This window comes from Odontomachus brunneus, unplaced genomic scaffold (genome assembly GCF_010583005.1).
Source record: "Odontomachus brunneus isolate Ranch 3 - 2012 unplaced genomic scaffold, Obru_v1 Obru_scaffold_023, whole genome shotgun sequence".
Classification (NCBI taxonomy): domain Eukaryota; kingdom Metazoa; phylum Arthropoda; class Insecta; order Hymenoptera; family Formicidae; genus Odontomachus; species Odontomachus brunneus.
The window spans coordinates 1772453-1796339 of record NW_022639473.1 but is presented as its reverse complement, the minus strand read 5'-3'; the positions used below and the strand labels follow the sequence as shown (position 1 = coordinate 1796339).

At 44.2% G+C, this 23887-nt stretch overlaps 4 protein-coding genes and 1 non-coding gene across 12 annotated transcripts in view; 2 read left to right on the top strand and 3 right to left on the bottom strand.

The window, feature by feature from the left end:
* Positions 1-1202, bottom strand: part of LOC116842234 (F-box/LRR-repeat protein 2-like) — an 8320-nt gene extending 7118 nt beyond the window's left edge. For 2 of the 3 annotated variants that reach the window (XM_032811148.1, XM_032811150.1), the window contains exon 1: positions 1114-1202. The gene's annotated coding sequence lies outside the window, so the exon portion shown is untranslated. The remainder of the gene's footprint in view (positions 1-1113) is intronic. The other variant, XM_032811149.1, reaches the window with a different exon arrangement.
* Positions 1203-2057: 855 nt separating this feature from the next.
* On the top strand, positions 2058-3470 carry LOC116842236 (60S ribosomal protein L17). The gene is made up of 5 exons (XM_032811152.1): positions 2058-2217; positions 2472-2558; positions 2653-2812; positions 3006-3176; positions 3261-3470. Exons 2-5 carry the CDS (start codon positions 2478-2480, stop codon positions 3404-3406), a joined length of 558 nt encoding a protein of 185 aa, XP_032667043.1. The 5' UTR covers positions 2058-2217; positions 2472-2477; the 3' UTR covers positions 3407-3470.
* Positions 3461-17813, bottom strand: LOC116842233 (synaptic vesicle glycoprotein 2B). 6 transcript variants are annotated; one of them, XM_032811142.1, is made up of 10 exons: positions 17617-17813; positions 7137-7379; positions 6999-7058; positions 6825-6908; positions 6437-6761; positions 6172-6293; positions 5866-6104; positions 5300-5744; positions 4825-5112; positions 3461-4515 (listed from the first exon to the last, which is right to left on the bottom strand). In XM_032811142.1, exons 2-10 carry the CDS (start codon positions 7171-7173, stop codon positions 4460-4462), a joined length of 1656 nt encoding a protein of 551 aa, XP_032667033.1. In that variant the 5' UTR covers positions 7174-7379; positions 17617-17813; the 3' UTR covers positions 3461-4459. The 6 variants fall into 6 exon arrangements, with proteins under 6 accessions (XP_032667033.1, XP_032667038.1, XP_032667036.1 ...); XM_032811147.1 differs by lacking the exon at positions 17617-17813 and adding an exon at positions 14014-14513; XM_032811145.1 differs by lacking the exon at positions 17617-17813 and adding an exon at positions 13645-13718.
* Trnar-ucg lies at positions 8783-8855 on the bottom strand. Its single transcript has one exon. It is a non-coding gene; the product is annotated as a tRNA-Arg (tRNA).
* A 3380-nt stretch (positions 17814-21193) lies between the features above and the next one.
* Positions 21194-23771, top strand: LOC116842235. The gene is made up of 3 exons (XM_032811151.1): positions 21194-22296; positions 22518-22976; positions 23055-23771. Exons 1-3 carry the CDS (start codon positions 21982-21984, stop codon positions 23172-23174), a joined length of 894 nt encoding a protein of 297 aa, XP_032667042.1. The 5' UTR covers positions 21194-21981; the 3' UTR covers positions 23175-23771.
* The last annotated feature ends 116 nt before the right edge of the window (positions 23772-23887 follow it).

Genomic DNA, 23887 nt, shown 5'->3' with positions numbered 1-23887 from the left:
TATATATATATATATATATATATATATATATATATATATATACATATATATATATATATTAATATATGTAGCGCTGGCATGCCCCCAAAGAGCGTTCAGCAGAACATCTAAACTGTTGCTATCCACAGATAGCCAAACCTGCGCGAACAGATTTCGAGCAGAGCTTGCTATCAACTTTTGATGGCAAATAAATAACAAATTTAATGCAGGATCTGTTATATCAAATTTTGGCTGCCAAATTGCCGCCAGATATGCGGCAAAGCTTGTTGTCGGATAATTGCTGCAGATTTGCAGCAAAAACCGCGCAAAGCTTGTAGCGATTTGACGGCAGATTGGTGGCAGAAACCGCGCAGACCTTGCTGCGCTGCAAGCTTTGCGCGGTTTCTGCTGCAAATTTGGCACCAATTGCCCGACAGCAAGATCTGTCGTCAAAACCGTAGCCTAATGTAGACACAGATGACTATGGTTTTGCTGTGGGTTTTTGATCAAATTTGCTGCCAATCTGCGCGCAGTTTGCGCTCAACTTGCTTACTGGGTCATTAAATCGTTTACAAAGCGTTGAGTTCTGCTGAACGCAGCCAATATGCGGAACTCTGTTTCTTTCGAACGTTCTAGATTTAATCTGCGTTGTAATGTACTTTATTTGTATATTAGAAAATATGTTGATATTACAAGAAAAAAATACTTCGATTTGATAATGAAAAAACGTTAACGTTCACGTAAAAACTCATGGATTAATTTACATCCACGTAATTCAAGTAAATCATGTGATTCGACGTGGAAACAACTTGCTTGTTTTTGTCAAGAAAACTTTTCGTTTTTTACGAGTTTATGCAAAAAAAAAATAAATATAAGATCGATTTAAAAACTAGTGCTATGATTTTAAAACGTGACTACGACCGTATTGTAGACGATCTCTAAATGTAAGGAGCCTTTTATAAGTTGAAACAATCGGCTCTAAGTTATTATTTATAAGCTATAAGCAAATTAACCAATTACAGTTGATTATTTTCAAAAAATGGTTGTTTAACTTGCGTACGGCTTATAATTAATAGTTTATTGTAGAACTGCTCATTATAGATAGTAATTAATGTTATGTTTGTTAAAATTTACCTCACTATACTTGAAAGGTTAAAGCTGCGTCCTAAGATCCACTGGTAATAACAGCACTGGTATTAACAGCACGAATACATAAATGTGAATGCCATGGATGGTATATATGGTAGGAATATAAGGATGGAGTGTAATCCGGAGTGTTTCCCGGTGGGGGAAACCACAGAGAGAGGGGGACGATAAAACCTGTGCCTGATTTTGATTGGTTTTTACTATGCGCAAGCGTAGTGGCTCCTGCACACAGGACGCGGTAATGCTTGCCGCGTGGCGGAAATCCGTGCGACAGCCAATCAATATGTTGTTTTTCCGTAAGAGCTAGAAGGTTATTACGGAAAACAGCATATTGATTGGTTGTCGCGCGAACTTCCGCCGCGCGGCAAGCATTACTGCGTCCTATGTGCAGGAGCCATAAGGCCCGGTTGCTCCAACATTATTTTGGTTTTAAGCGAGACTTAAATATACGTCTGTCTTTATTTATTTAGAAAGAGTGATAAAGATAGATATATGTTTAAGTTTTGCTTAAAGCTAAAATAATGTTGGTGCAACTAGGACTTAGTCCCGATTCACAATAGGTATAGTAAGCTTTAAGTCTTAAATGATTGATCAATTACAGTCAAATGTAAGGAAAATAATCGACCGTGATTGGTTAATTTTATAAGGCTTAAAGATTACTATACCTATTGTGGCTCGGGACTAAAGCCCATTCTACAATTGCGTAAGCGTAGTCATAAACGTAAGAGTCAACCAATCCGAATGTTTTATTCACTGATTGCTTTATTCTGATTGGTTGTCGTAATCACTTACAACCACGTTCACGCAATTGTAGAATGAGCTTTATGGCTCCTGTACATAGGGCGCGGCAAGCATTACTGCGTCCTGTGTGCAGGAGCCATAACTTATTGCACCAGTTCAGCAGTGCAGCTGAAAAGAACAGACCAAGTGTACGTTGCTGGAAAGCATCCTCTGTTAGTACATAATTAATCCCCAGATCCAAAATTCCCATATTGTAACTACGTTTTATTTTCTGTTGGTATCCTTGCATGCTCAGGAAGTCGGAATTTCATAGCTCGCTTGTCTTTTCGCTTAAAATCGTGTTGCTCAGAGGTACGTACGGTCGTATTTATTATCTATTCGCATCTAAACCTATATCCAAGTATTTGCCCTACAAGAAATAATTTTTCGTACTGAAAGCCTCGAGCTATAACATAGATATAAAATATATTATCTCTGTATGCAACGAATGATTTAAAATCGAGAGCAAGTAACGGTACGACACGAGCAGGTTGGGCTGTCGTGGTCGTATTTATCGTTTCAAGATATCTGAAATAAAATATTGATCAATTTTCATATTGTTTTAGGACACAATGCCTCGGTATTCCCATGAACCAGTTAATGCGACCAAGTCGTGTAAAGCACGCGGCTCCAATCTCCGCGTGCATTTTAAGGTGAGTTTTTTTACAAAGAAATCTAACCTCAAACCTCATGAGTTCGACGTTTACGAATCACGAATATAATCGATGTTCTTTTCGTATGTTACAGAACACTCATGAGACAGCACGTGCTATTAAGAATATGACTCTGCGGAGGGCGCAGAAATATCTGAAGAATGTCATGGAACATAAAGAATGTGTGCCCTTCCGTAGATTCAATGGTGGTGTTGGAAGATGTGCCCAAGCCAAACAATTTGGCACTACGCAAGGTATGTCAATATATATATATATATATATATATATATATATATATATATATATATATATATATATGTATTTGCATATGTGCATATATTATTTTTGCTTTTTAATTGTGAATATTGCAATTGTTGGACAATATTCTCAAACTATTTAGTACAAAGCATAACAAGGATAGTATATATAGTAGTCTAATTATTTTAGGTCGTTGGCCAAAGAAAAGTGCGGACTTCCTTCTCCAATTATTGAGAAACGCGGAGAGTAACGCCGATTACAGGGGCCTTGATGTAGATCGTCTTGTAATCGATCATATCCAGGTGAATCATGCACCTTGCCTTCGTAGAAGGACGTATAGAGCACATGGTCGCATAAATCGTGAGTGCATTGCATTGATCTTCATCCTTTACAGAGATTTGTTCTGCTAAACAATTAATTATTGCTGTAATATGCTTTTTACAGCGTACATGAGCTCACCTTGCCACATTGAGGTGATCCTGACAGAGAAGGAAGATGTTGTCGCGAAAGCCACGGAGGAGGAACCATCGAAAAAGAAACTTAGCAAAAAGAAGCTTGCTCGACAAAAGGAAAAGATGCTGAGAGAATAATTTCGTATTTTATATGAACATGTTAAGTGCACTGGAAAAATGAAGATCAACATATATGTGCTAATTTCATGTTTCTTTATTATCTTCCTATCCTGAGAATCAGTGTACAGAAAGCACCAATAGCATCTTCTGGTTTGGATTCGGAGTTTAAGAATGCATATGTTGTGTACAAACTAAAATCTTGAGAATCGATATTCAAGAAAACGTGTGTATTTTTTATAGTTTTATAATTCTTTGTTTTTTACTAATTTTATCGTAAGACGTAAAATATTTAGTATAAGGATAATGCACACGCATACAAAGTTGTCGATTACACATTGATATGAGGAATGCGATAACACGTATTATAGTTAATTAGCAATTTTAAATATAATTCTTTAACGACTTAGATAACAATTAGCGACTTAAGAACAAATATTTAAGAAAAGAAAAACTATTGAAGTACTGTACAGTACAGTATTATTACTATCCTCAAAAATATTTTAATTTCACATTTTTATGTTTCAATCGATCGATAAACTCTAAATTATGTCTGGTACGACATAAAACGATAGTGATTTTATGCAGCGAATTTCTAACCGAGAATCACAAAGGATAGGAAAGTATATATTTATTGCGAATCGCAATTAATCAAACGATTTCATTGCTGTGTCTAAATTCTGTAATTGATATTGGTATATGTATAAAATTCGGCTAAGGCATCTAATTATAGCGCTCCGTATCAAACGCTTTTACCCTTCGGAAATTATACGATTAGAGGCGCTGAATTCTTCTCGTCATCACACAACTAAACTTTTGTAAGAATTAACTCTTAAAATGTATCTCTTTTTCGAGATTATTACGGGGATTATTACGAATACACATATAGCGGAAATTCTAACGTTCTACTTTGCACGACGCGAATCTTGCTTTTTTTTCACTTTATAGCACTATAATTGAATCGCAACGATACTCAGGATTGTTCTAGAAAATTCAACGACGCTTGTACTCGACAAAAATATATAGATACGATCGTAAACTGCTGCTGTCGACTGGGATCGACTTTCGCTAGGGTCAAGAAAGCGGCTCGCGCGTTGTGTTTGGTAGAAATAAACATAGCAAGCCTCCACCTGTAAAACAAACGTATATTATGATCGTACGAAATGAGAAGATCCAAAAGAGATCTGAGTGAGGAAAAAGAATAAAAAAAAAAATACAAAAGAAGAAGCTTGGTCTCTGGCTTCCGGATTGGCGCCACGTCTTTCCTGGGTTCATTTCCGATGTTTTGCGTCAATCGTTCTTCTCTTGAAAAAGTGAAGTGGGATGTTCGCGAAACGTCGATAACGAATCTAGGAAGACGCCAATCCAGAAGCCAGACAAAATATTTCATGATATCACGTAAATCTCTAAAATATCAGAAGAATATTAGCTGCACTTACCAATCAGCAGAGCAGCGACTATGAAAGTCGGTGCCGGACAGTACATGTCCAGAAGCTGAGCTATGACGATGTTACCGATTATCCCACCGAGACGAGCAGCTACCATCGATATGGCGATCCCCGTTGCGCGTAGTTGCGTCGGAAAAACCTCGGTGATGAGACAATCTAATGCCGCGTTGCCGCAGCTTATCGCACCGCTAAAGACTGCCGACACGATCAGATTATGATACTTGTTGTACACGAAGTATAAGCCGACCGAGCACAACCCTGATGAGAACGTGCTGAACACTGCAAAGAATAAAATACGAATGTGCTGAACATACGTGTGCAAAAGACGAAGAAGAAGACGAAGAACGTAGGACATTATAGGATAAAGGGATAAAAGGAGATGTACTGCGAGAGATAATAGTCTTCGTATACGCTTTGTCGCGACAATTTCCGTCTATACTCCGGTTTCTCCGGCTGAAATAAGCACCTAGGAAAAATTTACGCCCGAGGCGGTCCATCCCCAAGACAGCGATGATATTGGCGGGTATGGCAGACGCCACCGTGATAAGGGACTCCATAAAGACGGACGCCCCGATCTTGTCGGAGCAAACGTTCTCGATGCTGTGCGAGCCTTTGTTAACGACGTAATCGGTGACCTGGCATATCGAGGCCACCACGCCCGGTTGGTCGCGATGGAACTCGTCGAAACGATTGAACAGTTCCGGGAACCACATCATCAGGCCGTAGTAACCGATGTGGAAGGTGAAATTGATAACGATCGAGATTATCGTGAAGCGGAGAATCGGCGTTACGAATAACTGCCGACTGTTCTCCACGATGTCGCCCAGCATGGTTTTGCATTTGCCCTTCTCCTCGACTTCGGCCTTCGCCGGGTTCGACTCTTGAAAGTCATCGATAATCAGTTCTTTCACCTGCGCGACAAATCACGCGTCACAGATATTTCGTAGCGTGCAATTTCGAGGATCGGCCGCCTCGTTATACTATCACAACAATAGCCGATTAACGAGTATCGATCACGCGAAATCTGATTACCGTGTAAGTCTCACTCGGTCTCCCGGTGTTGTAGACGTATATCTTGCGAAAGATCTCGAGCGCCTCCTCGTACTTGCCGGAGGACAAGAGGTACTTGGGAGATTCTGGTAGAAGCAGAAGCAGCCCCGTCACGACGAACGACGGAACAGCGCAGATTAACAGGAAAATTCGCCAAGAGTTGTAGGTGAACGACGAGCTGGTGACACCCATCTCGTTAGGGATGATCAACCATGCCAAACCTGTCGAGATGCAAAGGAAATGAGACAAACATTCTAGAAGAGCGCTTCGCTATGACGAGAGACTCACCGGCCACGAAGAGGTTTCCCAGTGTCCAGAACGCCGCCATGAAAGACAGCATGGAGCCGCGTTTGGATTTCGGCTGGAATTCTGCGAAGTACGACCAGATGACCGGTCCGCTACCTCCTAGCCTAGAACGTTACTGAATCATTCAACCCTTTTTGTTGCGTATGTCTGTATGAGTGCGTATGTGCGTATATGTCGTGTGCGTGTACATGTACATGTGTGATGTAAAAAGAACGCACGCATGGTAACGAATGAATCGTATACTTACGCTGCGCCGTTCAGAAAACGGAAGAACATGAAGAGCTCATACGTTTGGCTGAAACTAGAAGCGACGATACACAGAGCGTTCATGAACGAGATGGCGATCAAGACCTTCCGACGGCCGACCGCGTCCGCCACGGATCCCCAGGCGTACGCGCCCGCCATCATCCCGATGAAGATGATCGAGTTGAGCCATCCCTTCGCTTGGGTGTTGAGCTTCAGGTCACATTGCGCACTCGGCAAGATGAAGGACATGGAGATCACGTCCATCTCCTCGCTGGTGCTGACGAAGCCGCATACCGCAAGCAAGAAGTAATGGAACTTGCCATATTCTGTGAAGAACGAGACGCCGCGATCAAGAACACTCGTTTGATCGAAGAATCGAAAGAACTCACCGCTAAGCTCGATGGCCTTCTCGAAGTCAGCTTTGTCGCACGATCCCTTCTCTGGATCGAGAGTCTTGCCCTTTAATCCGATACCTGAACAGAGAAATATTTGCCGATTGTTCAGCGATCGCAAAGTACGGTCTATGCGCGAGAGAGACGCCAATATTCATCATTTCTACCTACGGGCGAGTTCGAGATCCTTGGAACCGCAACCGTTTAGCCGCTCGTCTTTTACATCACACTCTACAACACGAAGATGAAATTTCAACGCGAGACCGACGCAATCACTTGACCGACAAAAACTCGGGAAGCTATACGTACTATAATTGCGCTTTGTTTTGGGTTCACCTTCTACCATTCTACGATGTCGGCGCGTGTAGGTGAAGCTGCCTTGGTTAAAAAAGTCAAATATCGAGCCTATGCGTCCGACAGAAAATCTCGTCGAGTATCAGGCAGTCGGTGCAGCTGCTGTCGATCGATAGGTCCAGGTGAAGTTTTCCTGCTGAATCTGCACTGATCTGCTGCTGCTCGTCGGCGGGGTTGGATTCTGCGCTCGCTCGTGAACTAAAACAGATCGAGTAAGAATTAAGGATCTCCGGCTTTGTTGATACAAATTAAAAAACAGAGAAGAACAAAACAAAAGGAAGAAAGAAACGGAAAAGAAGGAACTTTGACCGACCATGTCATTGGCTACGGTACATCATCCGTCGAGAAGAATCAGTCTTCACCGAAACATGTCACTACATCACGCACTACCGACGGTCCATCCGTGATAGAGCTCGGAGAAACGCGGACGAAATTATACGAATTCATCTAGCAATGAGTTAAGTCTGTGTGATGCAATATTCCTAGACTACTAGTTGTTAGTTCGGCACATAGTGGGTCGTAGACATTCGCGCAAATGTTTAAACCTGCAGTTTCGTTATATAACGTAGTCCCATTGTCGATACGAGCTTTAGTAAATTAGGTCATAATGAGTCTGATAACGACTTTATCAGTCTCATTGTAAGTTATTTTAAGTCGAAACTTGTTAACGCATACAACTTAAACACAGTTTAATTAAGCCGGCGTAGATATTCGATGACTCGACTTTGTCCCTACGAGCTTCCCCGTCGCCTTTCTTGGTGGCGTTTGTCATCATCATCAAATCTATTGCCTCGTGTGCGTGCACGTGTAAATTGCGCACTTAGCGCGAAATATCCGATATAACGAGGATATTACACAAAACTACCGCATTTATTTCGAGAACGTGAACGTTTGCATGAGAAAAAGAAAGAAAGATACGTCAAAGTCCGCTTGTAAGCAGCATTATTTTACATAACTTAAACTTCTTGCTCATCGCGATCGCACGATATACATTATGAAAAACATTCGCGATTATCATTATCTTCGAAGCAGGTTTCGAGTGTCCTTGGTGAGTTGCACGGCGTACAGGGGAAAAAAAGGAGAGAAACATCGAACGCGTTTTAACTATGTTGACGTGCTGTTTCACCGATCGCTTTAATTAATACTAGTTCCCACAATTCTATTATGAAACGACGCTGCAATCTATCGTACGTAACGCCTTCTCGTGCACTAAATCGCTTTCGACGCTAACACCGTCGTTGCTAGTATTGGTTATTAGTTGTAAACGAAATGATCGTAGTGGACCAAATGTCGTAAACCTTGAGCGAATTATCGTTGTGAGCGCATAAAGTCAGCGTCAACAATAAAAACGGGACTCGCGGTATTAAAGCGATATTAAAACGATCGAATCGAAAATACACACAAAAGTAAAAAAGAAGAATAACATCAATTTACTCGAAAAACATACTAAAAAACGTACTAAAAAATATCAATTAATATTAACAGAATAAAGCAACGGCGAGTAAATTATCTGCCATTTTAGGTGTCACTTAGAAGAAAGTCGTATTGTACGAGTATGATGCGTTCAATTCAAGGGAAAAAAAGAAAAAAAATTAGAGCGTCGACCGTGACAGGACTCGAACCTGCAATCTTCGGATCCGAAGTCCGACGCCTTATCCGTTAGGCCACACGGTCGTTGAAGGGTAGTTTGCCGGAGCAGTATTTCACCACTCCAGAGGCGTGTTCACCCTTTGCTTCATTATCGATTTGGCTCATTCGGCGTTTGACAAAAATTGATGCCGCCATTTTTCGATAGTCGCAAACTAAAAGTAATGAGTATTTGTGTATTAATACAAGTCGCACACACAAATTACATTACGTATAAAACATACAGGCGTAATATGACAATGAGATGTACGTGATGTAATCTTTCATTACATGAGCATTTTTTATTATTTATTTATTATTATATTTTTTCACTATATACTATTATATATTATTATTATTACCATTTATTTTTATATTATTACCGTTATTGCGTTCGTATATCTAAGTTTATTAATAGCTACGATTATATACAGATAGCCATAAACGCAATAGATAACTGTTTAATTTAATAATCGCAATAATAATTATCATGACGAAATCGTATTTCTAACGAGCGAAGAGAATTTGAGGAGCTTGACCGACAGTTTCATATCGCCGATCCTGGCAGCTCAACGATATAATTGGGGGAGGGGGCGTTTCGCGGTTTAATGCCATTCTAGAAAACGACACGACATCCTGTACCAAATACTCGCTAATGAGCGAATATCACGCGCGTCCCTTCGTAGCGTTATCTCTTTCTCTCACGCTCTCTCTTTTTCTCTGGCAACGAAAGAACGAAATCAGTCGCCCTACGATAAAAGTCGATGGGATCCGATCATCGGGTCCACGTACTTCCCAGCTGAGTCACGCGAATATTTGCTAATAATGATAAGATTATGCAGGAAAATAAAAAGATTGCCGAGAGGTGATCTCTTTAGTGATCGTAAAAAAGCGAGAAAATGAATGTATATGCATAATTATTATATATCGAGAATAACGATATGCCGAGCACAATCGGGATACATAATCTATATTCAACAGCAAAAACATGACATATAATACGTCACATAGATGTATAATTATGGATAAAAAAGATACAAACTACACGAAGAACAAATCGAAAATAAACATCAATTTCCAAGCGTTCTTCTATATTCAGTTATATTCAATATATCAATTCAGATATATAAAAAGTACGATTATATTAATTATATCATTTTTTCCAGGAAGCACTAATTCGTTTTTAACGAATTATTTTGGAGGAATTGACGCAACAATAAGGATGATCGGGAATGTTAACGGACAAGAATATTGAGACGCAGAGACGAGAAGGTTCGTCCAGAATGACAAGACGCTCTATTCGGAAGATTGTGTCACGTTGAAAAGATGATGCTAATGATACGTGCGAAAGGAGGCGCGAGGTCGAGTCGTTTTTCAGCCGCTCGAATCGACGCGCTCGTCGAGTGGACCGCATCGAAAGGTCAAACTTAACTTGTAATTAGTGTCAGTCCAAGTCACAGATGATGATATAATCAGTTTTAATTTCATTATTGACGATGATACAAAAATAGAAAGAGAGGGAGAAAAAAAAGAGCGTACAGTGTTTGAGATATCGCGCCACTTGGTGCTCGTTAGACGGTAGTGCGAAATAAAAGTCGGCACGGTGTACCGACGAATTCACACCGCGACGTTAGAAGCGCGTTAGCACGATCGCCAAGTTCTCTCTCTCGCGGCTGGGACTTACTTGGGTATGACGTTTCTCATTCGGGTCCTGCGAGAGCGCATCCGATGAGACGTTCTTCCGCGGAGGATGCTCCTTATTTCGTGACGCTCTAAACCGCGTTGATGTTTCTCTTACACCGTTGTGGTGCGATCGTGAGGAGATTCTCGAGTGCTATCACGGTAGACAGAACTTCAAAGGCTCACGCTCGGCCCGCGACGCCCTTATAATCACGATGCGAAAACGCTGCGATGATGACTCGAAGATAGACTCCGCGCAAATTCGCTTCAGCACAGGACCTCCTCCTGTGTTATCTCACTCGAGGAGCGCTGCCCGAAGAACTATCCTACGACTGTCATCCGCGAGACATCCCTTTGTCCTAAGCGATACACCTTCGCATGAGTCGATCTTGCGAGTGGAGTTTGCCGACGGACACGAAACGCTAGGTCCGATTTCACGTGTGATCGAGCACCGCACGGATGCGACAACATGGACAAAGGCTTGGCGGAGGATGACGGTGAATACGCGACGATCTACCCCTGGGTCTCGACTCCGGTCGGGTCGTGGCCGTGAGAAGTACGAGGTCGAGATCTCGTTTCTGGCTTTTGGTTGTCTCAGTCCAGCCGCGTGTCGCGCGATTCGCAAGTTGGCATTTAATGATGCTCGGACCCGCGATAGTCGGTACTTGCGGATGAAATGAGTGTCGGAGCGTTGAAACGCTAAAAGAGAACTCTGCTACCTGCCACCTCCCACTAATATAGACTGATATACAGCGGCGGTGGCCATCATCCACACGTATGTTCCCAAGCGTGTCGGACGATGGAGGGGCGAGGTGTTGGTACTACGCGCAAGGATAAACGTATCCTTGCACGGGCAGAAGAGACCCCCGAATTTGCCGAGCGAAACGTGTTGACGAAGAGACGCGCATGACAGATCGAAGATGGACGATGGGGACCAGCAAGATTGATACCATCGGCTATCCAGAAGAAATATTCAGTCGCAAGTTGGCTTTTGGTGAAATATGTAGGAGAGAGAGAGCTGTGCCGAAATCGTATCTCCTTCAATCAATTTCCTTATTATTATGGAATATGAACGATACATCTAACGGTGAAAATGTGAAATAAGTGAGCAATGAGGAATGTAAACAAACGTGTTGAGATTATATCTTATTTTATACGTGCTACACGGAAAAAAGTTTTATTGAGTTAACCAAATGTTTGATGAAATATAAACGAACCAACAAAGGTATGAGAGTGATTAAGATAGAAATATTGAAGAAATCAAGCTCCTTCTTGGCATATAAACTGAAGCTGCAATATACTATACAAAATACATACATAACGCGAATCAGAATTCTAATAATTCAACCGGAATTCATTCATATTTCAGTAGACATTTCAGTAAATATTTCAATAAATATTTGTTTAGTCCGACTAAATTTTACGCAAATTCACGTATTCGAGTAATTTCCTTTTCCGTGTACAAACATTCAAGAAAATCAAGCGCGACTAATGAGATACGGTTTAAGAGACCGGTACGATGTCAACAATTCTGTCTTATATTGCAATTCTAGACAAAATCATAAAACTCGTAACTTGTTCTCGTAAGACTCATAAGAACTTATAAATAGATCTGTAATTCTATGCGAACCGCATATAATACGGTAATTTGTAAATATCTACGATTTCTCGTAAATCTTACGACTAACTAGAAGTTATCAATAAAGTTACAGTTTGTGAATTTTACCAACATTACAGTTGATTCGTAAGCTATGACTTTACGATTTTACGATTTACTCGTATACTTGCTTAGAATTGCAGCATTAGTCTCTTGAGAGACAAACCGTAACAAAACGCAAGCGTGTCGTGCGACTGGAGCAAGGACCTCGCTGTGAACGGGGCAAGGATCGTTTCTCGGCGAGATCGAAGGCCGGTACAAAAATACCAGATGCCTCAACAGAGGTACGGGAGATACGCGGCGTAAGAAGGTGCAGAAATAAGGCATTAGCAGGCGGATGCGATCAACATGACGCGCGCATGATCAATCGAACATAGTTATCGTCGCGAGAGCATCGCTCAACCCTCAATACCCTCGATCTCGCGCTCGTGCGATATCAAGATCTTCGGAGGCAGTTTCAACCGGTTACATAAACGCCATAGACTAAATCGCGACAGCGGTTTCAACCGGTTACGGGCTACAGAATTGAAACGTTGTCTGCATCATCACCCCGGGAAGAGAAGTCACATGACGCGCGATCCTTCGGCTCGCTACGTCTCTGTTTGCCGGACTGTTTCAGATTTCCCCGTTAAATGAATGCTTCTCACCTGGGGCCCGACAATCGTAAGATCGAATGCAAATCGCCGGTCGCGACAACAGTCTCGGCACCGAAGAAGAAGCAAGTAGACAGAACGACGCACATTGTCAATATTGTCGTCTTGTTCGACAAATTGCCGTCTTATCACTTATTATCGACTCCATTAGTTTAACGAATGACTTCACTGGAAAAGTTTGTTCACCGCGTATATTATTAGCCACTGTACTTTGGTCGTTAAACAAATATTAACACAAACTAATAGGTTGGAACTTTAAACTTAGTTTAAACTTTTTTTTTTGTTTTCACGTATTTTTGCACGTACTTTTATTGCGTAAAAGCATTTCTATATAACCGATATGATATAAACTTTGCAGAAAAGTGTCAGTATTCTGTCGGTAAAATTTTCAACTTCAGCATCTTAAATTTGAGAGACACGAAAAACTCGATAAAACTCTTGGGCGTGTATATTAAAATAGAAATAATATTTGTATTCCTCATATCAAAAAGCAAATATTCATACACGCCTGATTATCTCGGATTAATGACTTTCCAACACTTTTATTAAATCTACTTGTTCAAACGTTAATGTGAGTGGGGATATATCGTAAAATTGGAATTCTCCATCGATAGTGGAGGCAATAATAATGAGAGAAAGAGAGAGAGAGAGAGAGAGAGAGAGCAAATGTGATTTAATAAAACAATTCTTTCCAATTTGCAAAAGTAGGAGTTAGCAGGTATTGCTGAATCGGCCGTTATCGCCGGAATGTCGCCGTTTACCGACATGATAAAGCATGTAGCTTACATGAAAGAATTAAAAATAAATATATTAACTTGCCTGCGAGAAGACAAAAGATGCGACTTACAGAGTGCGAGTCGCCCTCAAGCTTGACGAAGTCACCCGGATTGGGGAACTACGAAGGCGAGGCGCGAAATCGGAAAGCTTATATAGGATGATAATAAGGCACATCGAGATCCCCCCACCCTGATCACGATGAAGCACACAGTAGAGCGTTCTTTTTTTTACCAGTGCTATGTGTCGCGTCAGAGATGAGGAAAAAGAGGAGAGTGTGTGCTCGACTTGAGTATTATGAGCCCTCAATACAGAGTTCGCGTCGCTCGTGTTGTTGGTGTGTTTTACGCGAACGCGGTGAGGGTGTCGTTAATTTTTTCCCAAATAGACATGTCGCTCGCCCCGGGATCGTGGCGAGCGACAGCACGCCGCAAGACTTTACCTGAACAAGACTTCATTCTAACGTATTTGCTTCACAATTGACAAGACACGTTGCGTTTTCACGCGCGAGGATAACCGTGCGTGACGAGCCGTGTTAACGTTTAATTTCGTGTTTCCACTTGTTTCGGCCCGTTGCGCAATTGTCTCACGAGACGGGATCTCATGCGTTTCTTTGTTCTGTTCACAATGTTTCGGCCGCACGCGCGCCACGCGACAGGTGCCAACGATATTGTCGCGCGATGTATGACTCCGATATAATATACATGCGCAATGATAAGTTAACTCCCGGGAAAAATTAACATTCTCGATCGCGCCCGTCGTCCTCGTCAGGAATCATCGCACGCATCGTACCAAAATTCGATCTCGAAACTTTGTGATGCGCGTGGACGCCGTAAAATCGCGCTAATCACTCCGCGTTTGCGTTGCGCAGCGCTTTCACCGTACAGCACGTATTCGCATATCGCGGACATTGAACATCGCGAATTTGCGAAAGGCCCGCGCCTTTGCAGACTACCGCGAGTGCAACAAAGAACGCAACGTTCCGCGTGTCTCCTCCGAGACTTTGAAATTGCACGACACGCTGAAAAAAAGATGCACGCCTGACAACTGATTTATGCGATCACTGTTACACATGCAGAAGCGAGCTCGACGCCCGCGTGCACATATAAAGTCGTTAATTGCGCCATAACGACATTATCAATCAGCGGCATTTGCCAACTTTAAAAAGACATGTGTTGACACGAGGGTTTCGTGCAAAAAGGCGGCGCGATAATTGCGCGAGTGTTTGTCGTAGATATTGCCGGGACTTAATGGGCGCCAAACTGCCAAGGAAATCGGCTACACGAGTTACTATCTGCGTTACTGTGAATCGTCATCTTGTAATCACATCATGAAAATCTCACGGAGATCACTCTTCCGATCGAGTTCGGTCGAAAATTCCCTTTCCTCTTCCGTCTTTCCGTCTTTCCTTTTCCAAGGCGTAGGTGAGAACTCGGAATATATTTGACGATTCATGATTTTCTTATTTATTCGATCGTGTTTGGTTACGAGATGACCAAATTTGCCTTCCGATTTCAATCAATGCTTGATGTTTCACAAAGTTGGAGATTCGCGGAACGCAAAGATCGTATGCTTTCATCGAACACCTGCTGGCTCGTAATTTCGATGTAGCATCGATTGGTGAAAACCGATTGGCTGTGAACGCAGCGCACCGCTGACAAACGTGACGCGCGATCATGTTACATTCTTTGCTATTGATACATCTCAGATAGATTGATATATATACATATATGTATATATGTATATATGTATAATATATATGTATGTATATATATGTACGCGCGCACAGCTCCTCGTCCACGTCATATAACGCGCATGCTCCTTCCGTTTTAATTTCCCATTTCCGCAAGTTACGTGTCGATGTGTGCGCGAAATTTCACATTAGTGTATAATCGCCGAGGGAAGCTCGAATTTGCAATGTAAAGTCGATTATTTACATTAGCGTTATATAACGTGTAGCATTATGCATGTATGCATGTGAATCAACAACGTTTGTCCTTGTCGTTGTACACACTCACGTGAACGTTGCGTACGCACCGATAAACATACGTATATATATGCATACATATGTATATATACACACATGCAGTTTTCCTGCACGAAGTACCAACACAATTGCGCGATTACTTCGTCATAAGAGGCTCGTGACTCCGATATGTCGGCCTTTACGAAAATAAGCGTCGCTTAATTGATCGCGGAGCTCACGCGCGCTCCTTCATCCGGATCGTCACACGATGTGATTCTAACCGGGTGGCATCGTCGCACGTAGGCGCAATCGTTATCACTGTCTATTCTGAAACGAGGATTCGTTCTTTTCTTTTTATTTTCAGCATTATATACTTCATCGCACAACGGAGCTGTAAATAAAATCACGTGCCCGATAAAGCCGTCGTATTTCTGCCAGAAGTTTCTCTCTCTCTCATACTCACTGACAAACAGAACGTAGCGTCGGTATATCTCCGACAACGTACCTCCGTGCATTCAGCCTGCACTTCGAGAGAAACTGCAATATAAGAAAGAGAGAGAGAGAGAGAGAGAGAGAGAGAGAGAGAGAGAGAGAGAAGAGGGAAGACAACGTGAGAGCTGGAATTCGCGGAGAAGCCGCTGCAAAATTATCTACCATCAGTTTTTGCATTGCCCCGTATAACGCACGTACGCACGCACATACGCGGGTACACACAGTGCGCGTACACGCGTATATATGCGCAGGCACGAACACGACCCGAATTATGTGTGCATACGTTCCGTACGTGTTCGCTCGTGCTGCGCGAATTAAGCGTAGTGACTCATCCAGAATGCTGACGTCATCATCAACGTGCTCGAGGGGCAATCAACCGGCAAGCAATGCAAAAACGTGTTGAGGATCGCGAGAAAGAAAGAGAGAGAAAGAGAGTGAGAAAGAGCGCCATAACGTCGCGAGTATTGGCGAGAGTGTAGAGTCCGAGAAGTAACAAGATCTCCGCCTCGGCGGGATCGCCAGATGATGATCGGCTCGCGAACTTTAAAGGACTCGGAAGAGAAGCCGCATTCGTTCACTCGTTCACTGCACCGAGGTCGGCGCAACGCCGTATTCCTCGTGCATATGAGCATATCTCCGACGCTTTTACGTTTTGCTGACGTAGCTAAGAAGGCGACAGGTTGTTCCTCTATGAAACAGCCGCGTCGAGAATTCAAATCCCTGAGCGAACGAACGCTACATATTCTCGCATTTGACGTCAGCATTTACATTTCGCTAACGCAATTTCAGTACGATCGTCCCCGTTCAGTGAAGGGAAATACAACATGAAACGTCTGTTCCGGGATCGAAAACCGAGTCGTGTTGTGATTATTCAAAAAATTGTCGCGTCTTCGTCTAGGCAGACGGTGCGAAGATATGATTCTTGTCTCTCGTCGTCGAGATAAAATACACGTTAAAGATTAAAGAACACGGATAGACTGTCGTAAGAATTGGCATAAACGTCAACAAGTATCCGCGTTGCTGATTGCGAAAAAATTTGCGGGTGTATTTTACAAGTTGCGATAACAAACGTCACAAGACATCTTAGTAGCCTCCTGAAACGTGCCCAAGATGTCTGGAGTGTTCCAGGACGTCCTATGTACGTCCGGGAATCATCAGTCGAAGAAAATCTTGTCCTCATAAACTCGTAAAAAGTGGACAGTTGCATTGAATTCGTCAATGAAACTTTTCACTTTTCATGAGTTTATGCGAGGCAAAGAGATACATAATCGATATCCAGGCCATCTTGTGCTACCTGGGTAATATTTTCTGTTAACGTATCTGATAAACGTTTCAAAAATAGTTTTTCTTTGAGACGCGTGAAGTGGAGTTTTGCACGAGCGAAATTTCCAGGGCACTTAAGATTATACCGACGTTAACTCAATGTCTCCTCTGCTGTGAAGAAAAATCGCATCCAAATCCTGGCCTGTGAGTTGATTCGAAAACTCATTTCGAAAATATTTCATCTAATACGATCGTCGTATGTCTTGGACACGCGCGGCAAAGTATGTCTCGTCGACGCAACGTGTTCATAGATAACGAACTCACCTAATCATAATATCTCGAAGCAGGACGATATCGAAACGGCGAAAGCACATTCGACGAAGACAGTGCGAGTTAGGCGGCACGATTCAACCCTTTTTAAGCACTCCCTCCGCAACGCGCGGTGTCCCTTTTACTTTTCACGGCGATGTCAAACACACGCGACTTGGCGGCGCGTCCATAGAGACATAACTAAATCACTACGGAAGGGTCAGTTCGCGGTGAGTATGTCTGTCAATCTGTTAGCAGGGTTAGTACTACTGCCATCTCAGGGGCGTCGAAATCGGGCGAACCAAATCGCGCGCCGTCTTACGTCGCGAGTGTCGTCAAATTTCTTTCTCTTTCTTTAAAGAGTACATTTGTCACAACGTTCGTAAAAGACACCGGGTGCCGGCCTTTCCCGGAAGAACCACCGGATGTACCTCACATGGACGCAACGAGTCTGAGAGAACGCCGGTGTGTGATGGAAACACCCTGTACATTCGATGTACTCTTTACTCTCTCGCGGTCGCTTAATTCTCCATTGTGGGTAATTAGCGTTGAGCGATTAACGCGAAGATAGGCAGACGATTTGCGGCACACGGTGTGAAAAAGAAGCGCGGGAGAAAGAGAGAAAGAGATCGAGAATGGGCCCGAGCTCTGCACTCCTGCGCCCTGCTCGCGTTAGATTGCTGTAGAAGGCTTTATCCACTTTAGTCACCGACCGTCAGGCAATCATCCTATTGCCGTGCTGTAGTATCATGAATGACGGTAAGAAAACGCTACCGAGAGGCGGTTGCCACGAGTTCCCCTGAAATATTGCGCGCCGTTCACTCGCGCCATTATATTCCCACGGTCCGTTTTGCGCGACGAAAATCGCGCGAGCGCCATCACGACGATGCATCAATTCAAGCAACTGTTATTTATGATAGCTCACGCACGCTGCGTAAACGGTAACGTCCTCCTCGTTACATTATCAAGATTTCCGTGGTCCGCGATCTCTCTCTCCCCCCTCACCCTCCTCCGCCCCGGATCCTCGTCGCTCTAAGGAGCGATGCGGAAATAATTTGGCCCTATCAAATCTCATTCGTGCACGAGTCATATCGTCAATTTATTCGTGTCCGGTGGCGATGCGTGGAATGTCTTCAGCGTCTTCGCTATCTTACCTCGACGTGAAAGGTAAGACTTCGCTACGACGCCTCGGACTGGCGTTAGAGCGGAGCGCATCGGATCGCGTTGCGTTGCATTGCATTGCATCGCATCGCCGATGAGCGCAGCTGAGACTGTGCCTCGATCTCTGAATCGGCGAATCGCAGGCGCCGCGTTGACGCGAAATTTTCGAACGTTTCTCCGCTGCCGGCGCGATTTCGCCGCGACGACGTAATCCGCGCTTGATGACGCAATTAAAAAATCAGAATGGAGCAAGTGTTTATCTTACTCTGAGGTTAAGCTCTACCTGTAAAACGGGGCGTAACGCGGATACGGTACATTCAGCCGGTATCACCGACAACGCGATCTGGAACTGGTTTGATCGACAACCGGCCTCTGACGTAGCCGGCTCTCGTTTTCTTTACCCACCTAGTATGCACACATCCGGTCGATCTGTACTCCGCAACTTTCCTACTTCATTCATGGACGCATTCAGTGGCCTTTGAAGGTTGCACCGCCGGCAGAAAGGAGTGGGTACCGCGGTCCAGGCACGGTCGCGCGCGGTGTGGCGCGCGGAGGAGGCGCGGCGCGCCAGGGACGTGGCTAGTGGACGGAGGGAAGAGAAGAATTGTACTCGCGCCTTCACGGGAGAGATGTCGCCTCGATTCGGGAAGAAAAGGCGCGCTCGAACGTCCCTCTGCGGCGCGCGACTAGCTACGCCACTGCCGCCGTCGCCGCCAGCGTCGCCATCACCGTTCGGACCGGCTCGACACGCGGACCAGTTTCAGAATAATCCTTTCGTGGAAATGCACTATGACACCGCCGGCCCCGTGCAGCGTTCGCTGAATATGCCCCACGTCGTCCTATTGTCCGCGAATTTATCCGCGCGTACGGTCATCCCGTCAATTCCAGAGTCGAACTGACCCTCCGCCACGTGTACAAGCGTCATAATGGACTGTGACGTTCGTATCAATTAAAGATTACGTTCTTCACGGTTATCGAAGGCAAAGATCGCTCTGCCACCGGTGATGATTAACCCTTTCGGTTCGAGCATTGACTTTAGTCATCAATGACTGATCTTTGGAACCATGTTAACCCTCTCTCGGTTCCGGTTAATGTTATAAACAAGACGCTATTTCCAGTCAGCGTTGAGGTGTACTGTTTGTACTCAAAGTGTTAAAGCGTCTAAAAGACGTCCTACTTTTTAAGACATCTTTTAGAGAAGGGGATCCCGATTGACCATGGTACAATTGGACATCAACCGATGCAAAGATTTATCTGGCGAATTATCAGATCCTATCAATCGTTATATTTTGTGTTCAGCAATCATACTGTATTCAATCGGGTCCCACCCTTTTAGAAACTTCTGTCCGGGAAACGGAAGAAGAGGAAGTTGATAGCTGAGCTCAGCTTTAGTCAAAAGATGAGATTATGCATTTTGTTCGTTTTTTTATCAGGTTTTGTGTAATTATGACCGTCAGAAGACGAAAATGCACAGTCTCGCAAGTAAGTGCTGTTGAGTTTACTGCTTTCGACCGGGTTATGCTACGTAGCAAGTACTTGCCGTACCGGGAAAGTTAAAAATGCATACTACTATGGTAGTTTTCTATCAAACTAATTCCAGACCTGTGTGAATCTCGATCGATCTTATGGATGATTTTGTCTCCGGTCATTTGCGGGTTAGTAGTTATGACCGAGAGACTTTCACCGTTTCTCGTGTTACTACCCGGCGAACACTGTATCTCGCGCGAGTAGCCAGAGCCGTACGTCGCGCAATTCTCTTAGGAATTCCAGCCGCGGAAAAGTTGAATGAATACGAATTTCTCAACGACGGCGGTATGCGAGCAACGCGTATGAAAGGAGAATAATATCACGGCGGTACCTGAAAGCGATCCCGCACAGAACACGGTCCCGGCTATCATCTTTCTTTGACATCGTGCCAGTGAATGACCTATATGACAAAGAATTTCCGTTAATCCGCAGAATCTTCTCTCGAAGAGCTTTCTCTCCCTTTCTCTCTCTCTCTCCCCCTCTTTTTTAAAGTCTCGATCGAGACGCGTTTGAAGATGCTCGTTAAAACGTACACCTCGTCGCCGTCGCGGATCTATGCATGCACCGAGAGGTGTGTGCTTCATCTCTCGAACGAACTCCGCGTTCCATCGAAAATTCCGTTCCTCCGCTCCGTTCACACAGGTATACCACACAGGTAACTCGCTCGCGCGCACGTGCGTGAGAGCGCGCGCTAGAAAGGGTTGAGGTTATCGGCGGCGCTACGCGAAGGAGGCGAGCGGGCGCGCAGGAGGGACAGAGACGGCGCGACACCAACACACTGTGCGGCCAGCCCGCGTGTATGCACACGGTGCACGTGTCGGGGCGGCGCGGTGGTGGGGAGAAAACGTGAATGATCCATAGAGAGTCTGCACGATGGTGTGCAAAGGTGTAGCGCGCGCTGCAATGGTGAGAGTGCCGTCGGCAGTCGCTCGGTGTTTCAGCGGCTCTCAAGCCAATCCTGGACGCGACCTACGACGTGATCGGCGCCGATGAGTCGACGTGATACTCTCGTGATACGTGAGGTCATATCGGGTGTTTGTTGTTACAATCGAGAGGTCGACGATTGTCATCAATTCAGAGTGTTAGAAAGCGTCAGCGACCTGGGGGACCAACACGTGTCCGGCCAGGCGCGAGTCGAAGCCGTCTCCTGGTCGAGCACCGCTAAACTACGTCATCGGTACACGGCACTACGCGGTGGGGTAGAGTCGAGATAAGCGGTAGTGGTGGTGATGTAAAACATTCGTGAGTCGGCTGGTTGGCGGCATCGGCAGGCCAGGGAGCGGTGCAGGAGAGTTAGGTGCGACGCGGAGCAAGAGAGGAAACAGCGCGGCGCGGTTTCGGCTTCTCGGCATCGGCTTCGGAAATGGCCGCGGGAAAGTAGAGAGCGGAGCGTTTCGTCGCTGGCTGGCAGACTAGTTGGTCGGTTGGTCGGATCGGTTGCTCGAGATTGGCATTTTTCGAGGACCGCGTGCTCGTTCATCCGGCTCGTCGGGCGCGCACGCGATCGATTCACGACGTCAGACGATTCCGGAGAGCAGCGCGAGATGTGAGAACGACAGAGAGAGAGAGAGAGAGAGAGAGAGAGAGAGAGAGAGAGAGAGAAAGAGAGAGAGAGAGAGAGTGAGAGAGCAAGAGAGAGAAAGAACGGAGCGTGTGTCACGACAACGGTGAAGACGACGTGATCGAGACCGTATGACGACCTGGATAGAAAGAGGAGACTCGGGAAGAGACATCTCCCTCGCGTACTCCGACACCAGGATGGCCGGCGACGACGAAACAGTGATGAACAATGAGATCGTCGGCGCGGAGGGCGGAGAGGGGCACGGTGCCTCGGCGCGGGGGGAACTGCATTCCAGAGTGGGCGGCATTCTGGAATGCGATCCCCCCGGTAACAGGAATTCGTCGAACGAACGAGCCACCACCGCTGCCGACGACGACGAGGACGGTGTCTGCCGATATGCGGTCGGCGCTACCAACCGCGCTATGTCTCTCTTCGAAATTTGTCAGGTATCGTATTACGGTCGCGACTCTATCGGCTCGCAGAGCTGCCGGCACCATTGTCAAATGTCAAGGATCGATTCGTTCAATTGAAACCCGTTTACTGCCGCGCGCGTGTTTCCTGGTGGATGTTGCGTTCGACTCTATTTCATGCCGTACAATGTATCTTTCGTGCAACGTCTCCCAGCAACTGGCATATTCGGCTCACGATGAAACGTTTTGCCTTTTAGATTCGGCTCCAATATCTCTTCCCGCAAATAGCCCCAGCCCTACGATACGATATCTACAAGGACATAGAAATTACTGCAGAGAGTCTAGCTAACGATGTAATGCGATACTTATTGAAAGAAGACATCTATCTTATATCCCGGGACCCGATATCGCGTACTATGAGGCACAATGTGTATCAAATGCTTAATAAGCACAGCATTCTCTTTGCAAGCATGGTGAATCGTCTGAACGTAGTCCCTGACACCGCATATGAAGCATTCATGGGAGTTGCTAATGAACTGTTCTTACATGGTGTCATTACATGGGCCAAGATCGTTTGCTTGTACGCTTTCATGGGCAGATTGGCTTTATGGGCTAGAGATAAGAGAATGCACACTCTTAAGAAGAAACTGCCGTCATATGTGTCGAGATATGTTGGTGAAAACATGGCACACTTCATTAAAGGCTACGGTGGATGGGTGAGTACAGATGCTTCCTTTGTATAAAAGGACACGTGAATTTATCGCATGAAATATATTTACCTTGTGTCTTTACAGGAGCAGTTATGCATAGAGTATCCTGTGGCGGATGAAGTCAGCGGAGCAATTTGGAGAAGTCTATTAGTGACTGGAGCCACTCTTGGTTTGATCGCTACAATCTTGTCGCTAACTTCCTGATGGAATCTCGCCAGATCGTGTGGCCTGAGCGCGTTTTGTCTGAGAAATTTTCGCGTACTTACGTTCAATGAGAACACACACTTGAAAGAAATATAAGGGAATTCGTACGCACAATATTACAACATTTCACGTGGACATCGAAGTGAGTTGATCCAAACGATGCGCTCGCTGTACTGTCTATTCGAGGAACATACGAGATTAACAAAAGATACTTCAACGCGTTGACACACATAATTTTCATATCAATGTCACTCGGCTTAGAATCGTTCCACATTTTATATAACTCCAGCCAATACATACATAGCATGAGCGACAGACAATGTGACGCTAGTATTTTGTTACAATACCTTATAAAAAGAGAACTAGTGAAAATTAGTAGGCAGAATATCTTATTTAATTTTACAATAGATATTTTATATATTGAAGTAATTTCTAACAATAATACTCAAAATTGTCGCTTTAGAACTCTAGATGAAACGAGAATCTCGAAATTCTATTGAATTTAGGTAGACGCAATCTATTTATTTATAATTTATATGTATATTATATATATGTTAGGTAGGAGATTACATTAAATAATAAATTTCTTTTCGAATATGTTTGGTCAGAAATGATCGCATCTACACAGTTTTTTTAAACTTTATATATATATATATAAAATTTAAAACTATATTATATATATATATATATATATATATATATATATATATATA

What these genes read in the sequence shown, in the direction of transcription:
- LOC116842236 (XM_032811152.1), top strand. Translation starts at nt 2,478, where the DNA reads ATGCCTCGGTATTCCCATGAACCAGTTAATGCGACCAAGTCGTGTAAA. An exon ending in ATCTCCGCGTGCATTTTAAG is followed by an intron (nt 2,559 to 2,652) that starts GTGAGTTTTTTT and finishes CGTATGTTACAG; the next exon opens with AACACTCATGAGACAGCACG. An exon ending in AGCACATGGTCGCATAAATC is followed by an intron (nt 3,177 to 3,260) that starts GTGAGTGCATTG and finishes TGCTTTTTACAG; the next exon opens with CGTACATGAGCTCACCTTGC.
- LOC116842233 (XM_032811142.1), bottom strand. Translation starts at nt 7,173, where the DNA reads ATGGTAGAAGGTGAACCCAAAACAAAGCGCAATTATA. An exon ending in GGGAAACCTCTTCGTGGCCG is followed by an intron (nt 6,105 to 6,171) that starts GTGAGTCTCTCG and finishes GCATCTCGACAG; the next exon opens with GTTTGGCATGGTTGATCATC. An exon ending in GACCGAGTGAGACTTACACG is followed by an intron (nt 5,745 to 5,865) that starts GTAATCAGATTT and finishes TTTGTCGCGCAG; the next exon opens with GTGAAAGAACTGATTATCGA.
- LOC116842235 (XM_032811151.1), top strand. Translation starts at nt 21,982, where the DNA reads ATGACGACCTGGATAGAAAGAGGAGACTCGGGAAGAGACATCTCCCTC. An exon ending in CTCTCTTCGAAATTTGTCAG is followed by an intron (nt 22,297 to 22,517) that starts GTATCGTATTAC and finishes TTTGCCTTTTAG; the next exon opens with ATTCGGCTCCAATATCTCTT. An exon ending in TTAAAGGCTACGGTGGATGG is followed by an intron (nt 22,977 to 23,054) that starts GTGAGTACAGAT and finishes GTGTCTTTACAG; the next exon opens with GAGCAGTTATGCATAGAGTA.